General features: G+C 32.2%; 2 protein-coding genes and 1 pseudogene across 3 annotated transcripts; all 3 read left to right on the forward strand.

The window, feature by feature from the left end:
• The first annotated feature begins 6,941 nt into the window (after positions 1 to 6,941).
• LOC18040184 (tyrosine/DOPA decarboxylase 1) lies at positions 6,942 to 8,837 on the forward strand. The gene has a single exon (XM_006434614.2). The coding sequence runs from the start codon at positions 7,038 to 7,040 to the stop codon at positions 8,601 to 8,603; it is 1,566 nt and encodes a 521-aa protein (XP_006434677.2). The 5' UTR covers positions 6,942 to 7,037; the 3' UTR covers positions 8,604 to 8,837.
• A 3,280-nt stretch (positions 8,838 to 12,117) lies between these two features.
• On the forward strand, positions 12,118 to 13,173 carry LOC112098213 (annotated as a pseudogene).
• Positions 13,174 to 14,652: 1,479 nt separating this feature from the next.
• On the forward strand, positions 14,653 to 18,986 carry LOC18040185 (transcription factor bHLH81). 2 transcript variants are annotated; one of them, XM_006434617.2, is made up of 5 exons: positions 14,653 to 15,515; positions 15,999 to 16,142; positions 16,225 to 16,290; positions 18,341 to 18,409; positions 18,628 to 18,986. In XM_006434617.2, the coding sequence occupies exons 1-5, from the start codon at positions 15,081 to 15,083 to the stop codon at positions 18,769 to 18,771; spliced, it is 858 nt and encodes a 285-aa protein (XP_006434680.1). In that variant the 5' UTR covers positions 14,653 to 15,080; the 3' UTR covers positions 18,772 to 18,986. The 2 variants fall into 2 exon arrangements, with proteins under 2 accessions (XP_006434680.1, XP_006434678.1); XM_006434615.2 differs by having other exon boundaries at positions 14,655 to 15,515; positions 18,645 to 18,986.
• The last annotated feature ends 1,377 nt before the right edge of the window (positions 18,987 to 20,363 follow it).

Consider the following 20,363-nt stretch of genomic DNA (forward strand, 5'->3'; position numbering starts at 1 on the left):
TTTGGCTATTTTTAGCAACACATTATCCACACGTTTTTTTGCCAAATTATGGCAGTTATTAATTTTGGTGATTGAACCAGCTTATGCTAATGGTTGGTGTTTGGATCTGATTTGTTTAGCAGTGGTTCAATGCTTGATGATTTTCACCTTCTTTGGGTTCATTGTAATTTGGTAACTTGATTGATCATTGAGTTATAAATTTTTATATAAATATATTTTGTAAAACTAATGTGCCATAAATTTATTAGTTAAACAAAAATTTAAAATAATAAAAATAATCATGTGCTTAAAATGGAACCAAAAGAAAAGTATTAAAACTATTCACGAATAACAAAGTATAAGCAGCGAGGAGAAAATAGAAATAAGTTTGCTAAGAGAGAAAACTTTGACAAGCTTCTGTAATCAATTGAAATTTGGAATGAATGCACTATGAAGAAGCAACAATCTTAACTATTCGCAGTGCCGTGTAATTATGTACAATAGCTTAAGACAGAGACTCGCAAGTTGTCTGTTATTTTTTCCCCTGACAAACTTGATCTGCAAGTCGTCTTTTTTTTTAATGGTGCTGGTGGAACACCATCTTGGACTAACAACTGATCATTAAAAGATGCATTCGGGAGGAGGAGCGTTGGCGTGGTTTCTCAGTTTGACACGTATACCATGTATTTATCAGACTTTAAATGTGTGAGTTGACAAAATTGAGACAATATCAGCTGCTTTTACTTTTTGACAAGTTGAAAAGACAGAGAGAATGTTAACCGTTTTTACTTTTGACAAGTTGAAAAAATAGAGAGAAGATCAACTGTTTTTACATTTGACATTGATTGTCCATGCATTGTGAAAATCGTATTTACTTACAATAATATCCTTATCTAATTTCTCTCAAATCACTTGTAATTTAATTTGAGGTAGGTTTTGAACCGGCATTCAAGCGCCTTCTCTCTTACTGAAGAAATTACTATCTTTTAACTTGAGGTTTAAAATCTGACATCACGTCAGTGACATGGATTTGTTCTTGTTTTTGTTTCTGGTTTTTTTTTTTTTTTTTTTTTTAATATTTTGGTGCTTTTTGTAGTGGAATTTTTGTTATATAAATCAGATATGGATGAATAAATTATGTAAGTGCTTGTAGTGTTTGAAGTCAATTTTAGGTAGAGTGGCATGAACGTGGAGTGCAGGTGCATGGAAATTCGCATACGGACCGCACCTTTCATTTGAGTCAATAGAACACTGCAAGAGAAGTTCAGATAGAGCGTCTCTCTGTAATTTGGCTTACCAAAACATGATACATGTTCACGAATAATTTCCGCATTGGGCCAAAACCAAAGTAAGTGTGTACGTCTCAGTCTGGGAAGGTAGCGATCTGGAACGGTCGTCCCCGTGCTTAAATTTATGAAGTAGATTCAGGTGGCCTTAATAAAACCTTAGTTAATTATTTGATTCAAGAAGACAAAGCATGTTTTGAGTCAAAATATGGTTGTCCGTTGGAACTATAGCATTTTAATATTACTTTTCAATAGATTATTATTATTATTATTGGATGGCATTTCTTCAATGCCGTCGTCATTGACGTTGACCGATGTCCCCGCGTGGTTATCACTTTCTATTGGGTATTGAAGACCACGATCCTGTACGTTTCAATTGTTTGATTCCTCATCCACCGTGTTCATATCAGAGGTAATTGCAAGTTGGGAAGGTAGTACTCAGGTGAATATATATAGTATTTCTCAAGTGAGAACACTCATTTTATTAAAGTGAAAATATTATTAATATATATATATATATATATTATAAATTATATTTTTTGTTTGTTAGTATATTAAACTTTTTTTTTTTTTTTTTACTAACATCTTCACTTTACCTCATTAGAAAATGATTACACACACACACATATATATATACACATGTATATGTATGCATACATATATTTTAAGGGTAAATAGTTACTGATCATTTAAAGTTTCACATTGTATTAACTTTAGATTAATAAGTGTATGTGTGCGCACGCACGTACTTTTGGTAAAATGCAAAACTTTCAATGAATGGTGGATATTCCAAGTTACACAAAGATTACACATATCTTGACCAGCCACAACTACATTTGTTCAATATTGTTAATAATAGTGTAAGCAATAGGTATCGTATGTCATTTCATTTTTCAGTCATCTTGATATGTTTGGCTTTCAATGAAATCTATTAGGGATTACAAACAACAACAGTCCAATATACTTTATTTCCCACATTTTTTTGTTGAGCTTGGTAGTTTGCATTAAAATATATCTAATAATGATACGATTTCATTTGTTGAAACGATTTCACGTGTTGTAACTCATATTTATGTTAATTTTATTTTATATCATATAAAAAATGTTATTTTACTCTTAAAAATTTAGATTGAAGTATAAAAGTGACAGCATGGATCTTTTGAATAATTTTTTTTAAATTATAGGGACCACAAATAATTGATCTAAACTCCATGGACTACTAGAGATTTTATCTTTTTTTTATAATTAGTTTGTGAATATAATATTACACTAGAATAATGAGAATACACTACCAGCTACGGGTCGATATTATTATTTTTAATTACACTACATTATTTTTTATTATAACAAACATCACCTTTATTTGAGATGACTCTTTAAATCATTATTTAGGATGTGTAGCATTTCTCTCACAGAATACAATGTTAGCTCTTAAGCTCTAAATATGTGTGGTCATTGTTTAATTCTATATTTTATAAAATGATATAAGAAGTACGTAGTTAGGGTAGAATAAATTAAGAATTTTAGATTTTGAGTCAATTTAGTATTTAGTATTTTATTAGAATTTATCTTATTTTATTAAGTTTATTTGAGTCATATTTGTAAATTTTGGTTTAGTTAGGATTTTAGATAACTTCCCTTACTTGAGAAGGATTATGATTAAATTAGCTATTAATATATATAGATTTGTTATTCATAGTTTATTATAACAACTTTAAGCTTTTCATCAATAATATTTTAGATTATTCATTTTTGAGTTTATTTTCGTCATTAATTCGATGTTTTCTCTCTTTGAGAGTACGTTATCTTTTTTGAGAGTTATTCTTTCTTTCTTCAATTTTAAGAACCTACACTAAAACGACATCTAATATCGGTTTCGGATTGTGTTATAAAATGATGTTGGTATTTAAAAAATTATTTATTTATAAACAATAGAACCTCAATAAGTTAATATTCGATAAATTTATAAGCATGATTAACTAATAGTTTTTATAACTCTCGACATAGGGCCAAAATTGTAAAATAATAATTCAATATATTTATCATTGTAATCGTAATAATCTTTTAAAAAAAAATTAATTTTCTTGTAGGACCGACTTACTATATAAATTAATAATTACCTAGTTTGAAACCAAATTTACATAATATGCCATGTGGTTTTTGTAAAATATTTTGTTAGCATTGTTTGCTGCTGCTTAAAATTTATTTAGAATTAAATCTCATCTCCAAAACTCTTTTGTGATACAATTCAATTTGTATTGTTGTTTTGCAACAATTGTGAGACTGACTTCATATGTCATCTTTACTATAAAAAAAAAAAAATCAACACTCTAAAATAATCTAATTACTACCAAATACAACTAATAACTACTATTTAAATTATACATAAAATATACTAAATCAATGTAAACAAATACTATAAACGTGATTATGTTTATCAAAAATAAATTTTTTTAATATATATTAATATTTGCTAAATTAATATATTTTATATAATCTTAATACTGTTAATTTATCAAAAATTTACAGTACATATACAATTTTTCACTCTACTCAGTTATCTTCTTTTTCTTCCCACAATTAATTTTCTTGTAACTTCGTTAATGTTGCATTTGTTTCGTTCCCTAACAGGGACGTAGCCAGGAATTAAATTGATCTGGGGCATACTAAAAATGTAGTATAATTTTGAAAATTTATATTACAACACATAAAATTGCAATATAATATAAATTGATAATAAATTTTGAAAATTTAGATAACAATACATAGAATTGCAACTATAATATAAATTAATAATAAATTTACTTATTACAATTGTTCTAATCAAGAATTCCCCAATGAGATTTCATGCGTTGAAAATGCTGTAAAATAATTTCATTATCAATACAATCAAATACATCTTTTTCAATGTACACAACCAGATTATCATTCAACCATTCATCTTCCATTCAACTTCGTAGTCGATTCTTCACATAATTCATAGCTGAAAAAACTCTTTCAACCGTGGTAGTGGCAACTGGTAAAACTAATGCTAATGTGACTAATAAATAGACCAATGAAAATACCTTGTGCTTATTAGTCTCAACCATTTTTTGTGCAAGGTCACAAATCCTGTTTAATCCTGAAAACTCAACACTAGACTGCATATCCATTATGTAAACATCAAGTTAAGTATCTAGTGCCATGAGATCAATTGGAGAAAAATCTTTTAGATAAAATTGAGCAAGGCGCAATAACGTTTCTTTATTGAAAGCTGCAAATAAATCTTTTGGACATAAACAAGCCAAGCACATAAGTAATTTAGTGTTTACCTCATTAAAACGACTGTTTAACTCTTGAAGTTGCATATCCAAAATAGTACAAAATAGGTCAATGCGATAATGATGCATATTTGTGATCTCTTGTGCTCTATGCCTTGATCTTCCAGGGGTTAGAAACATATTTTCCATGACAGGAACAATAATAAAATGCTTCTCACAAAATGAAGAAACTTGACTAAGCAAAGAATTCCATCCATGTTCCCTCATCATTTGTAGACCTAGTTTGCAAATACTAACTAATTTCATGGAATTCACAATATCTTGATCTTTCCTTTGTAATGCTTGTGACAAATCATTTGCAAAACCAAGAATATTTTTCATCAAGTATAAAGTAAACACAAAATCAAATGTTTGCATGAACTTCAAATTTAAGCTATATAATAAAATTAGCAATTTTAAAATAGAAAAAATAATGAAATAAAAAATTAGAATTAAAAAACATCACGCGCATGGTGACGATCAGGGAGCACTGCAAATCGCCTAATCTGCTATGGAGTCCACCCACCACACTTTATTTCATGGAACTATGGAAGAGACGAGAGAAAGCGGAAAGCTAAGATTTTACTTATTTTAATTAATTTTTTAATGAATTTCATTTGATAAAGGTTCTCTCATTTGTCTTTATTGATTTTTATGATATTATAATAGTTAATCAAATTATTTAGAATTAGACATTTAAGTTAGGGGCAACGTGAAATGTTTTTAAAATTATGTGGGCACTTTCAAAGTTTTAAAATTTACGTGGGGCATTTTGATAAATAATAAATAAAATATATATTTTTAAGAAAACCATCAAAAAAAAATTTTGAAAGCCAGCTGGGGCATGTGCCCCACCTGGTCCTATGCTGGCTCCGCCCCTGTTCCCTAATGAATGCAACTTTAATGGTATTTCTCATTAAAAGCCATTAGCCTGATCAGCCGACCACGGACTCATATTAGCCAAAGCCAATATCTTCTGATTTGTTTTCTTGAAAGCACGTCAAGGTTAAACATTGGCGGCTCAAGTCAGCCATATTTTTGGTTTTTTTTTTTTATTTCTAAGAAAAAAATTGACAAAGTGGCTAATTGCTGGCAAAAACGTACGAGAAGTTTCACACTATTTTTATCAGCAATTTGTCTTTTTTTTTTTTTTTTTCTTTCCCTATTCCGAATATGACTGCTCTGAATGACTGAATGAATATGGCCCCCTTCTTGGTGATGGCCAAAGTCAGCCTTCTCTTTATTATTTGAGATCAACAAAGTCAACTAAGGCATACTAAGGCCGGAAAGCCTAACTCCAATTAATATCAACAAACCCCTCTTGTTTCTTCTTTTTCTTTAAATTGTAAATTATGAAAGAGATTTTGTCTTCATTTAAAAAATTAAGACATCATACTATTTTTTTTATTAATTAAAGAGCCACGTTTTTTTTCAGTAACATATTTTTTTTCTAAAATAATATTTTATAAACTATAGATTCCTAAGACAATCTATTAGATTGAAATTTCTTAAAAAATAATTTCAACTCAATACTTTTTTCTTTATAATCTTATAAAAACTCTCTTCCTCTCTTAATTTTTTTACTACTATGATCTACTATTTTTTTTTCTTTGTTTAACTCATTGTTTTTTGTTTAATAAAAAATAAGATTGCTTGGTAGATCTTAGGAAGCACAGTTACTTGAAAACAACTCCATTAACTCTACGAACACATAGAAATTCAATTTCATTATTCCATAATAAGAACTTCTTTAAGAATCGTGAGTATGCATCAACTTAATTTCAGCGACAACACCAGTCATGAATATAAAAGATTTTTTTTGTCTCTTCCCAAACTTCAGCAACGTATGACATTGTCCCTATTATTTATTGATATTTCTGCCACAATGTATATAAAAATAAGAGTAATGTCAGGCATTCTAATATTTAAGCTATATTTTAAATCCTTATCGATGTAGTATTTATTCATTGTATGAAAACTAAGTAATTTATAAGTTGTGAAATTTATCATTTAATAAATGAGGGATAAATAATATTAAGATTTTAATTGGGATTGAAGGTTAGGATTCTTTAAATTATTATAAAAATAAATACGTTGGTGTACCACGAGGGAATTCAATTCTATTTGATAAATGGACTGGGTAGAGTCAAACGTCTAGTATGAGTAGTTGCAATAGTGGACGGGACGAGTTAATAATTAATTTGATAAATGCATGCCATCAGAATAGCCGTCTCAGTGGTTATTTGAAATAATTAATTTTATTGATTGCTTATTCTTTAGATCCGGAAAAGGCAGGGATATTTCAGACATAACACCTTGGCGTAAACAACTATAAATGGAGAAGCTATCTTCCACCATTTATACACCAAGCCGAGGAACGGAGGTAATAACAAATAAGCCACCAACTCTTCCTATTCCAACATTCTTAGCCTCCATTTTCTTTCCATTCAATTTTAATTTGTTTTCAGCTCAAATGGGCAGCCTCACATCTGACCAACTCGATGGCAATTCAGGTTTAGTCATTAACCCTCTGGACCCAGAGGAATTCAGGAGGCAAGCCCACATGGTAATTGACTTCATTGCTGATTACTACAAAAATGTCGACAAATACCCGGTTCGAAGCCAAGTTGAACCTGGCTATCTCAGAAAACGCTTGCCAGAATGCGCCCCGTACAATCCTGAGTCCATGGAAACAATCCTCCAGGATGTACAAGAACACATTGTCCCTGGTGTAACGCACTGGCAAAGCCCCAACTACTTCGCTTACTTTCCTTCAAGTGGTAGCATCGCCGGATTTCTCGGTGAAATGCTGAGCTCTGGCTTTAATGTTGTGGGATTCAATTGGATCTCATCGCCGGCTGCAACTGAGCTTGAGAATATAGTAATGGATTGGCTTGGTCAAATGCTCAAGCTTCCCAAGTCTTTCCTTTTCTCAGGCAATGGCGGTGGAGTTATACAGGGAACTACATGTGAGGCCATTCTGTGCACACTAACTGCTGCAAGAGATCGGGTTCTGAATAAAATTGGAAGAGAAAATATATCCAAGCTAGTTGTGTATGGATCTGATCAAACTCATTGTGCCCTCCAGAAAGCTGCCCAGATTGTCGGAATCGATCTCAAGAATTTCCGAGCTATTAAGACAACAAAATCGTCATCCTATGGGCTATCTCCAGACTCACTGCTGACACAAATCAACTTGGATGTAGAAGCTGGATTGGTCCCATTATTCCTATGTGCCACAATCGGGACGACTGCAATCACTGCAGTTGATCCATTGAAGCCGCTTTGCGACGTAGCAAAACAATTTGGAATATGGGTCCATGTGGATGCAGCATACGCAGGAAGTGCCTGTATTTGCCCAGAGTTTCGACATTTTATCGATGGAGTTGAAGGTGCGGACTCGTTTAGTCTCAATGCACACAAATGGTTCTTTACAACATTAGATTGTTGTTGCCTCTGGGTGAAGGATCCAAGCGCACTCGTGAGCTCTCTCTCAACAAATCCTGAGTACTTGAAGAACAAAGCCACGGAGTCCAAACAAGTGGTGGACTATAAAGATTGGCAAATAACTCTAAGTCGAAGATTTCGTTCATTGAAATTATGGCTTGTGATAAGAAACTATGGGGTGGCAAATCTAAGGCACTTCCTGCGCAGCCATGTAAATATGGCCAAGCTTTTTGAGAGGCTTGTGGCCAGTGATAAGAGGTTTGAAATTGTGTTTCCCAGGCAATTTTCCGTTGTGTGTTTCAGGGTTTCTCCATCGGCAGTCATGGATAAACTTAAACCCAAATACGAAAACTGTCATTCTCAACAGCTCTTCACAGAGGAGGAAGCAATAAATGAGTTCAATCGAGAATTATTGGAGTCCATAAATGCATCTGGGAAAGCCTACATGACCCACGCCGTTTGTGGAGGAATATATGCCATGCGATTCGCCGTTGGTGCTACGTTGACGGAGGAACGACACGTGATGGTTGCTTGGACCATGGTGCAAGAGCAATTGGAGGCATTTCTAACCACAAATACACCCTTCAATTAGCATCACAGTTCCCAGCCGTTTCAAATAACTGCCGATTATTTCATTTGTTCAATTTTGGCGCCTTAGGATTCTTTTAAATAATGTGATGCTCCGGCTCCTCCTTTCGCAATCGGACTTTTTCGTCGCCATGTTGATAATCTTCCAATATTGTATTACTTTAAATAGTTTTCTTTTACCTAATCTTTTTTCGGTTGTATCGTACGGCATGTACTATAAAAATTTTTCTTTTCTAAATTCCCTTATGATAACATGGTGATTTCATGGAAAAAGCCTTGTTTTTTTAATTAAAAATTTTCTACACCGTCGTGGTTCCCTAACAATTTTTTTAAAACATCAATAATGAATAAATATAAAGTTGAAGTTTCAAAAAAGGAGAATAAATTGTAGAATACCTCAAATGTATTACAACCAAGTGATGCATACATGACACGTGTAGTTGAATTTAATATAACCACCACTTATATGATGATTTTTCAAAATGAATGCACACATGTCATAATATTATTTATTTGTTATATAACTGACATGGTACCTCAGATGTATTCTAGAATTTCTCGGAAGGGAGATACAATACTATTAAATACAATAACAGTAACTTATTTTTATCAATTTAAAATTAAATGTCTTTTACATTTATCTAAAAACTGTCTTCAGGAGAAGATCTCAAGAAGCACTCAAGACTTTTTCTGCCTTTAGACATATTTTACTTATAATCAATCCAGTTTTATTAAGATTATGCATATACTTTCTTTTTAAAAAAACACAAAATGTATATATATGCACACACGAGCTTCTCATATGGATGTCTAATTGGGCATATTTACTATTATATTATATGATGTTTTTGTGTTTTTGTCTAATTAACTATTACACTATATGGTGTAATAGCGAATCCGCAAGAAATTCGCATTTAGTAATTTGGACTTGCGAATTTCTAATGAATGTGTGTGCCTGTGTGTAGATGTTGGCAAAAGAAAAAAAAAGTTATGGACTTGCACTGTGATAATATATAAATCTTTAATACTATTAGAGTGCTGAAACCTAAAAAAAAGTTAATATAAAAGAATTTTATAAAAGTGTTGATTGTAAATTTACATTAAGTAAAGATGAGGACGACGGCTCTTGAGAATTTATTGTTTATATTTATACAAAGTATATGCACGTAACAGGGATCTAGGCTGGACGTTCATAAACTCTTACAATTCATGCCTGCATGATTTTAATATTTGGCTCACGTTTACTTTCCTTAATTCCTTTAGCTTCAAAAAATAAAATCAAAGTTATAATATAGCAAAGAAAAAGTATGGCCAGCTATTGGAGCCCAAACTATGGGCGGAACAATGTACAGGCCCCGAGGCCGAAAATATTGTAAGGGAGAAATTAAAAAGAGTGAAGATTACTAGCCCCCACCTTCGTTGCTCTTTCGCTGGTCAGCAAAGGCTGTACAAGTGAAGCCTTTTGCAAGTGGAGAACCACTCACTTTTGTGATTGCTTGCTCTTGAAGAGAAAGCTGGTAGGCCATTGTCTGATCAAATTCAAGTATACAAGTGAAGAGGTTTTTTAATCAATTAGCAATTAAAATATGTAATCTATACAAATGCAAAACTCTTGGTATGCAACTAATTTATCATTACCAAATTTTGGCAGTCCCTGACCAAAGCCCTGATTGTACAGTTGCACCTGATCGTTCAGAGGAGTATGCCAGGTATGTAGGATCAGTGAAGTTGAAGAAGCAAAGGCACTTCTAAGTTCTGAGGCTTGTTCCAGTATCGGCAACTACCTCGGTGTACGGCATTATGTTTGCATAGCCTTCAAATTTCTTTACCAAGCAAGGAGCAAAAATGAACGGATCTATCACACCAAGCTTTGACATACCCGCAGCTTCTCGTCAAATTAACCTTCATCAACCTTACCATTGTTCTTACCGTTCCCATCTACGACCGTGTTTTCATGCCTACAGCAAGATCCTTCACCGGAAAACCTGCTGGAATAATGATGCTTCAGAGAATTGGAACCAGGTTGTTTTAATCTGTCATAGTGATGGTCGCTGCAGCTTTAGTTGATATGAAGAGGCTTAAAACAGCTAAAGAATATATGGAGTTGTTGATACACCCAGTGTAACAATTCCAATGAGAGTGTGTGGTGGTTGATTCCTCAGTATGCCTTGTGGGGTGTTTTTGAAGCATTCGCCATGGTTCGTCTTCAGGAACTTTATACAATCAGATTCCAACTGAACTAAGGAGCATTGATCTTTCATTCCACTTCAGAGTATTTTTTAAAAATCTTAACAAATTAATTGGCTTCTTGCTGTGGGATTATTTGCGTTGCCTACTTGCATTTTGCAAAATCATACATTTGTAACAGGCCAAGTGCAATGTAAAGAGCTGTTTCTGTGACTAATGTATGGGAAGGAAGTGAGTTGTTTAGAAAAGAAACTGAAAAAATCTGCTCCAATAAAATATGTCCCAAGTAGTTTAAAACAGGGGATCATTTTACCTTGTTTCACTCAATAAATAAATTTCACACAGCCATCCCTACTTTTGCCTAAAGTTAATGGCAAAAGTATTAACATTAAAAGTTTAGAACTAGGAATAACAGCAGAAACATTTGATTGAATTAATAATATAAATAAAAAAACGTTCGAGTGAGGTGACCTGTAACCTAACACAGATTATATTTGCATAAAATAGAAAGATGACTATCACATGTCTCTTTGTTCACCTTAGACATACCCAAAAAAAAAAAAAAAGAGTGTGGCACGGCTCAGCTGAGTATCTGCTTACTTTATTAATGGTGTGGAAATGGCGGGGAGGTTCGCTTTTTAAGGAATTTCATCGACACTTTTAACGTATCTGAATGGAGCTCCTCTGCAGCTGTGAACATAAACACGTGGTCAGGCACGACTCAGTTGCGGCCACTTTTAGGGGCATTTGTAGCTCCTTTTTTTCTCGGTCGTTGCTGGACTATTGTTATGGCTTCTCGTATTTACTTGCTGATAAATTTCTTTCCCGGTTCTCTCAACTGCCTGGAGGGTTTTGCTTCATTTTTATTTCAGATATTTGTTAATTATTATGATTTGCATATCATATTCTTTAATGTCTATCCTCTATCTGAATTTCAGGCAAAATGGATAAGTTCATCATCCTTGACTTATTATTTGATTGTAATTCAGGGACTAAGCTTGTTAACTTTATCGGCTTTGTTACCTTCGATTAGCACAAATAATTTTGTATCATGTTCTCTTAATCAATTCCAGGTAATCTTATTCTTTTTCTCGCTATATCCAGGGGGCCTTGGAGGGTGGGCATAGACCATGTGTCACAGGTTTTTTGTGCAGATCAGTTTGATGGAGAACACCAAGAAGAATGCAAACTGAAAATTTCATTCTTCAATTGGAGGTATTTTCTAATGTGTTTCGCCTCCATATTTACAACTTTCATTATAAGCTACATTCACACAATCTTAATTCTTTTCTTGCTTGGAACTAAATCTTATCGATATACTCTGGAAAGGGATGGCAAACGCCTTTCCGAGAATTGGTAAGGTATTTGTTGCTGATATTATAAGCTGGAGAATCACTACGCCTCCTTCCATTGCTGTTGAAGAGGAAGCTGGTAGAAACTTGTCAGACCAAACTTTTGACCAATTCAAGCAAGTTTAAACATCTTTTAATATTTTGATATATGTTAAAATTCACAAGTGCCTACATAGCTAGTCTTTCCCTTCTTCAAGCAGAACAAAGGATGCATTTCTTCAGGTAAAAGCTCGTTATCATTAGAATATTTTGGTTAAAAAATAAAAATATTATTTAACTAATCTAAGATACGGAATCTCCACTGGAAGGTTCCTGAACAGAGCCTTGCTTGTAGCAGATGGTTAAGAGGAATATGCCAAGGCGTGCAGTGCAAGTGAAGTTGAGGAAGCAAAGGCAATTGTTAGGCTTGTTCCAAAATGGACAACCGTGGTGTATGCCATTGTGTTTGCACTGCCTCCAACTTTGTTTACCAAGCAAGGAGCTACTATGGACCGATATGTCACACAGTTTTGACATACCCGCAGATTCTCTTCAATCATTTGTTGGCCTTGCCATTGCTCTTGTCGTTCCCATCTATGACCGATTTCCGTGCTTATAGCAAGATCTTTCACCAGTAAACCTTCTGGCATTATGACGCTTCAGAGAATCGGAAGTGGGGTGTTTTTATCTGTTGTAGTCATGGTCATTACAGCTTTAGTTGAAGATGAAAAGGCTCAAAACTGCTGAAGAATATGGACTTGTTGATAAAGCCGAATGTGACAATTCTTTCCTGTGAGTATAGATTGGTTGATTCCTTGATATGTCTTGTTTTGTGTTTCTGAAGCATTCACCATGGTTGGTCTGCAAGAATTTTTCTATGATCATGTTCCCACCGAAATTAGAAGTCTTGGACTTTCACTCTACCTCAGTACACTTGGTGTTGGAAGCATTCTGAGCAGCTTTATCATATCTGCCGTTGAGAAAGCAACCGGTGGAGATGGCCGTGATAGCTGGTTTGCTAATACTCTGAACAAGGGGCATCTTGATATTTTTTAGAAAACATTTACTAAACAGGAATCTCAATGGTAATCGTAATGAGAAATAGTAATTAAAATAAATTATTTATTTTAACTATAAAATTTAGAATCAAAATGAGTTATATTATTATTGATGTGTTTGTTTTATCTATCAATTAGAATTGAAATCAGGATTAGTTATATTGTTATAAATTACTAAAAAATTCTTAATTAACTATTATTATTATTAACATTAATATATTAATTAATTATGATACTTTTTATCATTGATATACTACTACTATTAATAATAATAATTCATTTTAATAATAACAATAATAATAATCAAAATCATCATCATCATAAACAATGACAACAACAAATCGGAATTGGACCAGCTACTGCTATTGGATCGCGATTGCTGCTCGAAAATGGCCAAATGGAGATGGCAGCGATGGTTTGGCAACTGTTGGATCACAATGCATTTGGTTGCGATTTGCTTTTCTTGAAAAAAAAATAAATAAAAATCATGGAAGACATTTTTGGAATATCAAAATATTAAAGGAGGCAGAATCGTTTTTCCTGGGGACCATTTCCCAAACCCTATTTTTATGTGTGCCCCATCAATTTAATTCCGATTTCAGAAAGTAAGGGCATCATCATTATTGGCTTCTTGCTGATAGCGTTTTAGGGTTATTTGCTTAAATTTTACAAAACATACATTTTAATGGGGCAACATATGGAATTTGAGTTGTTTAATGAAAAAACTTTACTTTAAATTCAAGATGTATGGATGTTGAAGTTCGTATATTTTAACTTCTTATATTTTTTAAAATATATTAAAACATGTTCGTTGTTAAATTATTGACACTTCTTTCATTATTTTTTATTTTTTATTTTTATTTTTTTATAATATTATCTTCTTAAAATAATATTTATTTTTTTGACATTAATAAAAAAAGTTAAATTTTCTAAAAATAAAATAGAAAAAATAATATTATTAATTTTTATACAAACTCACGTATGTTTAAAAAATTAATATTATAAAAAAATTAAATTATTAATTTTTTAAAAATTAAATTATTAATTTTTTTAATATATTAACTCCTATTCTACAAAAATTAACATATATATTTTATTTTATTTTTAAATTATATTAATGTGCTTAAAAAATTATTGTAAATTTTTTCCTAAATTTAAAATTTATCAATATTTGTTTTCTTTTTGAAAACTTCCTCCACCTTAGTTGCGGCGGAAAAAATATACATATACATATATAAAGTAAAGAAGAAAAGTGAAAGTACAAGACCACTCCTCGCCTCACCTCCACCCAACTTACCTTTTATAATTTTTATCGCTTCGCTCCCTGTGGCCTATGATGATGTCGTCAACAATTATCTATATACATTTTATGGACGGGTGCTGCTCCCCTTAAACAGTTTAAAACTTTTTCTAGAAAAAATTACCAAATTTTAGACTTCAAAGATACTGATAAATAAAAGAACAGAAACCTCGTAAAAAACTAGCTAACAACTTTTTAATTACCTCTCGTCTCAAAATCACAAAACCTCACATCACGCGCGGGGTCCTGTCTTCCCTACTCCATTACCGTTTGATGTATCGATGGACTGTCATAGAAAAATCAATCACCGATACTTTTGACTTATCTGTAGCCCGTTTGGCGTAAGAGTAAGGTACACATACACCTTAGATATAAATGGATTGAAAGTGAAATGATAAAAAGAACCGTCTGGCTGGTCTTGTTTCCACTTACCAGAGAAAGATAGAGTATAAAATAAATTAAAAAAAAAAAAATAGAGGTAGAGGTAGAGGGTTCATTTCATTTCATATTCATTTGTTTATTCTCTATCTAAATTTCAAAAAAAAAAAAAATTAGAGAAAAGGAAGTGTAAACTAAAAGCTAGCAAATCAGTGGCGATAAAACAGATGCAACCGACAGCTGGTGGTAGCAGTAGCTCAAGCGGCGGAGGTGGAGGTGGAGTTGGCGGTCGTGGAGAACTGAGCCGAGGAGGACTCGCTCGGCTCCGGTCAGCTCCAGCTTCGTGGATAGATGCACTTTTAGAAGAAGAATTAGAGGACCCATTGAAGCCAAACCAGTGCCTGACTCAGCTGCTTAGTAGCGGCAATCCTGTTAGTGTTACTGCTGGGCTGAGCTTGAGTCAGAGTCAGCTGGACCAAGTTGGTTTCCAGCGGCAGAACAGCTCCCCTGCCGATTTATTTGATGGGTACTTTTCAAACTATGCAACTCCATCGAGTTACGATTATGTCGATGTTTCTCCTAATTCCAATAAGAGAGCTAGGGAAGACAACAATGCACAATTTCCATCTCCAACTGCAAAACTGAACTTTCACTCTCACTTGGTAAATAAGTATTTTATTATTATTTTTTAATATAGTAATGCACTCTTCTTATTATTGGTTTGCATTGCAGCCTTTTTATGTTACATTTTCTACTTGCTTTGTGTTTCTGTTGTTTTTCAAGTCTATAAAATGGCAAAAGTTATACATAACTATGTATCGGCGTTTTTACTTGTTTCAATTATAGATAAGTTGTGGCTGCTAGCTGAAATTATATATGTTCTAAGGTTCGAATTCTCCTCACATCAGGGTGGTAAACGGATTGGTTTATGAAATATGAAAATAAAATGACTTTTTTTTTTTTATTTAATGGTTGGTGAATGTGTCTATTTATTTTCCTTTCCCTTTTTCTTCTTCTAAAAAAATTTGTATCTTTTGTTTGATTAAGTCCAGAATTCACAGCAAAAGGGCTATGAAGTTAGTCATCTTTTTCCAGGGAAAAAATATTTTAGTTATTTGGTCATTTTTGTTTTTTGTCCATGGTAGAAAGTGGAGCAAAGTGGACAGGTACCTGGTGGTGTTTCAAATTTGGTAGATATGGATATGGAGAAACTTTTGGAGGATTCAGTGCCTTGTAGGGTTCGTGCAAAGCGTGGTTGTGCCACTCATCCTCGAAGTATTGCTGAGAGGGTAAGAAAACTTCATAAGCTCAGCTGAATAAGCAATAAAAGTATTTTTAGTATTGTTCTGAGCTTTTCATCGTCTTGGTTAGGTTCGTAGGACGCGGATCAGTGACCGTATTAGGAAGCTTCAGGATCTTGTGCCGAACATGGACAAGGTAAGATTAGTTATTTCTTCATTCCAAACCAATGAAACATGGGACTGTTTTCTTGTATCCTCAGTTACAATTTAACTTTCTTATAACAAAAGTAAAAATATTGCGGATTAGAATATGCCGTGGGCACAATTTGGAATGCTATAGTTTCCTAACATTTTTAATCATCGGTTCCATGCCTGACTTTGATACCAATTTGTCATCAGCCCTAGTAATAGAACTAGGCTCTGGCCGCTTGGATGGCTCTTTGAATATGCCTATGGTGTTTATGTCGAATGCCGTAAAATGTTTTAGTCATGTAAAATACAGGAATTTTCGTGGTCGTTTAAAAGCCATGGAGTGTTTTTCTTGTATTCTTAGTTTCAATTTAACTTTCTTGTAACTGTTGTCAAACAAAAAATGTGACTTTCTCATAAAAGAAATTAAAAAAAATAATAATATTGTAGTTTACAATATGTTCGGGGTGTGGTGTTAAATGCCATAGACTCTAAACATTCCTATCTTTGCCAGCCGTAGTAATGGCCACTTGGATGGATCTTAGAATATGCTTGGGTATTATGTCAAATATCGTAAAAGGTTTTATTCTCCAACTTTCATATTTGGGGGTCTAGCCAAGTGGTTTCCCAGCAGTTTTATTTGGGTAACCACCCAAGTTCAAATCGTAGGGCAGGTAGGTTAAAAACTTGATTTGGGCTACCCCCTCCCCTTTTGTGAGATATGAGGGAGAGGGGGAGAGAGAGAGAGAGAGAAGGAAACCGTACTAGTTCTATACTAATTAGTTACCGGCACCGATGTTGTGGTCGGACACTTTATTAAGATTAAGCCATCTTTTCAATTTGAGTTTCCAAAGTCGTCTTCAATTTGGGAAATTTCCCTGCATATATGAATTTCAGTTTTCAAAGATGTAGGTTTGCGCCGGGAGGAAATTGAAATCAAATTAGACAAAGAATAGTCAGATTACTTTGAGAGAAACCACAATCTCTAAAGAATGTTAAGTTTTACATAATGAAAAGACATTTCTTATTGATGCAACTCCTTGCTTATACAGATAAACATGCGGCATATAACAAGAAATGTGAACTAAACTCCTTGGACATGTAGATGAACTTCTAAAATAATTCACTGGTTCATATTTATCTAGAAATCTTGATTTATTAGATAAGTTGAACAACATAATGTAATCTATAGTAGTTTGAGTTCTTTTTGCTTGGCAGAATTGTCAATGTTATTTTCTAATGGGAGAGATCTGGTTACTCATTGTAATCTTATTGTATCATTTAATAAAATTATTATTTTTCTCTTTTATACACACATTTTGATAATTCTCAAGGCCAGTCTCCCTTATATTTAGATCATTTGCCCCTGAGATTTAGGCCATTGGATATCGTAGCCGTATTCTTTCGGAAAATAAAATGTATCAATTTTTTCTTTTGTAAATTTTATTACCAAAAGTTAGCATCGAAGATTCAGAAATCATGATGTGAAATACTGTGGGTTTCCATAGGAGGAGAATTCCACCGAGTAACACCATCAGGAGAGTCCCGTAATTACTGTATAACTTGCTGCCAGGTTGCTTGAGCACATAAACACCATGTAATTGGGTAGACAATTAATAGTTCTAAGCTGTCTGGTAGCACGAAACAGAGTGATCAGTAATGATACAAGAGCAGAGGTTGAATCACTCTAGCCAAATATGGTTCTTACCATTCTTGTAAGCAAAATTATTCTTATGAAAAGAGAAACCGTAACCAAATAAAGATACAAAAAAACATACCAAGAAACCCTGGGAAATCTCTAAACATACTACTGTCTGAGTCATTTATACAATAACAGTTTGTTATAATGGATTTGGTAAAAATTCCATCATCAATGTGGAGCTTTGTGTGTGATGTTTCATCTTGAAATCCTGAAACAAGAGAATGACCCAAATATTTTTTTTTATATTGTTTTGTAGGCAAACTTTGGGAAAAGTTTCTATATCTCTGAGCATTGAGCTCACAAGATTTGAGTGCACAATTTTCTAACATGACTTTAACATCTTTGTATTTGCCAGCAAACAAACACCGCTGATATGTTAGAGGAGGCAGTAGAATATGTCAAGTTTCTTCAAAAGCAAATTGAGGTACTTCATTTTCTTGAAAACTCTCCATTTGGTGGCTCAGAGACCGGTATAGAATTATAATTCTAGTCTTGCAATATTATTTTCATTCCAATAGTATAATTTCATACCCATTTTCTCCTTTAAATTGAACAATTTGATGCCAAAAGGCAACATATGATATGATTGGAATTAATATTTGATTCTAATGCGTCAAAAGGAATAATTTTGACATGTTGAAGATTTTGAGTTATGGCAGGAACTCACAGAGCATCAGAGGAGATGCAAATGCTCGGCAAAAGATTAATCTGAGAAGTTACCAAATTTGTAACTATATATACAAGGTTAAAGTCCATCATGGTTTGTTTGGCGATAATATCCTATGATTCCTACCCTCCAAGAGATCAGCCTCGCAACAACAGGTGGCACAATCTTTATCACTAACTATTCCTCTATATTTGGAAGATTGCCAGTCATATGGAACTATAGCCATGGCGTTCATGATCAGGACTTTTTCATTTTGGCAAAGAACTGAACTTCATGCTCTCTGAAGTTCAGTTGGTATGGCTTTAAAAGTGCTGTACACGATAATTTATTATCAGTCTCGTTAGCAAGCTTCTTTTTTATGAATTATTTTTTCAATATCCCTATTGTGTATCCGGAAACCTGTATTTCATATATTTGTCCGTGCAAATCTTAAGACGTGAGTCTCCCACTATATCAATTAAGGCGTGACAGTTATAACTTTAAAATTACAATATTAAAATATTTAGTAACTATTAATTGTTATAATTTAAAAATTATTTTTCATTATATAAATAAAAAATTTATTATATCTTTAATAATTTTATTAAAATTATTATTTAAAAATTATATTAATTAAATACTATAATTTTTTATTGTATAATTATAGTTTTTTTTTCACAATAGTTTAATTTAAAAGTTATAGTACTTTAATACTAAAGAGGACTTAAATTTTCTAAAAAAAACTAGAACACCTAGTCATCTCCAAGGCAGAGTTTCCTTTGTACAGAGATTTAGTAAATAAATAAATTAATTAATTTGTTCAAATACCCACGCAGATCGCGGTAAATACAAAAGCAGGGCATAATCAGTTTAATTATTCAGTTTCTTCTTTTAAAGGGTCAGAAACATTTGAAATTCAATCGATGCATCTATACTAGTAAAAATAACAATAGTATTTTTCACAACTAAAAGTGCGTAGAAAAATATTTATCAATATTTATTAAGTTCAAATATAAGGTATTCATAATAGCAGTAAAATATAATGCCAATAATCTTTATATATTGAAGTTGGGTTCTTTTGACAAAAACTTTTGATTAGAAAGGTCAGTTTGGAAATGTTGTGGCTTTTAAAATAATTACTGTTAGCTGTACTGAAAAAATAATCAACTATAAAAAAAATCAGTTAAATATTTGATAAATTTTATTTTCAAAAATACTGTGAATTTTAAAAATAATTATGAACGTTTGATAAATTCTACTGTTGAAAGAAATCAAATAATTAAAATGTACATAATGTAGTATAAAATTTACTTATACATATAAAATCATGTACATAAAATATTTTTAATCATGTAATATAATAATTTTTACTAAAAATTAAATTTATAATATATTGATTTATTTTTTTTATTTTTTATCTTAAAACAATTGATAATTAAAATTTATAATATAATAAAATAAATTTAATAATAATTCAATAAATAAATTGATATTAATTAATTTATATTGATGAATTATAATAAAAATTTATTAAAATATTAATTTTGTTTCCAATTTGAATAAGGATAATTTTTAATTTAAGTAATAATTTTAAAAATATTTACATAATGATATTAAAAGATAAAATTGATTCTCAAAATCATAATCTAAAAGTTACTTCTTCCTTACTTTTCAAAATCAACTGTATAAGAAGCTGGTTTTAACAAAAGTGATTTCAATTTTATTTTTACCA

Source organism: Citrus clementina, unplaced genomic scaffold, assembly GCF_000493195.1.
Source record: "Citrus clementina cultivar Clemenules unplaced genomic scaffold, Citrus_clementina_v1.0 scaffold_5, whole genome shotgun sequence".
Taxonomy (NCBI): domain Eukaryota; kingdom Viridiplantae; phylum Streptophyta; class Magnoliopsida; order Sapindales; family Rutaceae; genus Citrus; species Citrus x clementina.

What these genes read in the sequence shown, in the direction of transcription:
- LOC18040185 (XM_006434617.2), top strand. Translation starts at nt 15,081, where the DNA reads ATGCAACCGACAGCTGGTGGTAGCAGTAGCTCAAGCGGCGGAGGTGGA. An exon ending in CTCGAAGTATTGCTGAGAGG is followed by an intron (nt 16,143 to 16,224) that starts GTAAGAAAACTT and finishes CGTCTTGGTTAG; the next exon opens with GTTCGTAGGACGCGGATCAG. An exon ending in TTGTGCCGAACATGGACAAG is followed by an intron (nt 16,291 to 18,340) that starts GTAAGATTAGTT and finishes TGTATTTGCCAG; the next exon opens with CAAACAAACACCGCTGATAT.
- LOC18040184 (XM_006434614.2), top strand. Translation starts at nt 7,038, where the DNA reads ATGGGCAGCCTCACATCTGACCAACTCGATGGCAATTCAGGTTTAGTC.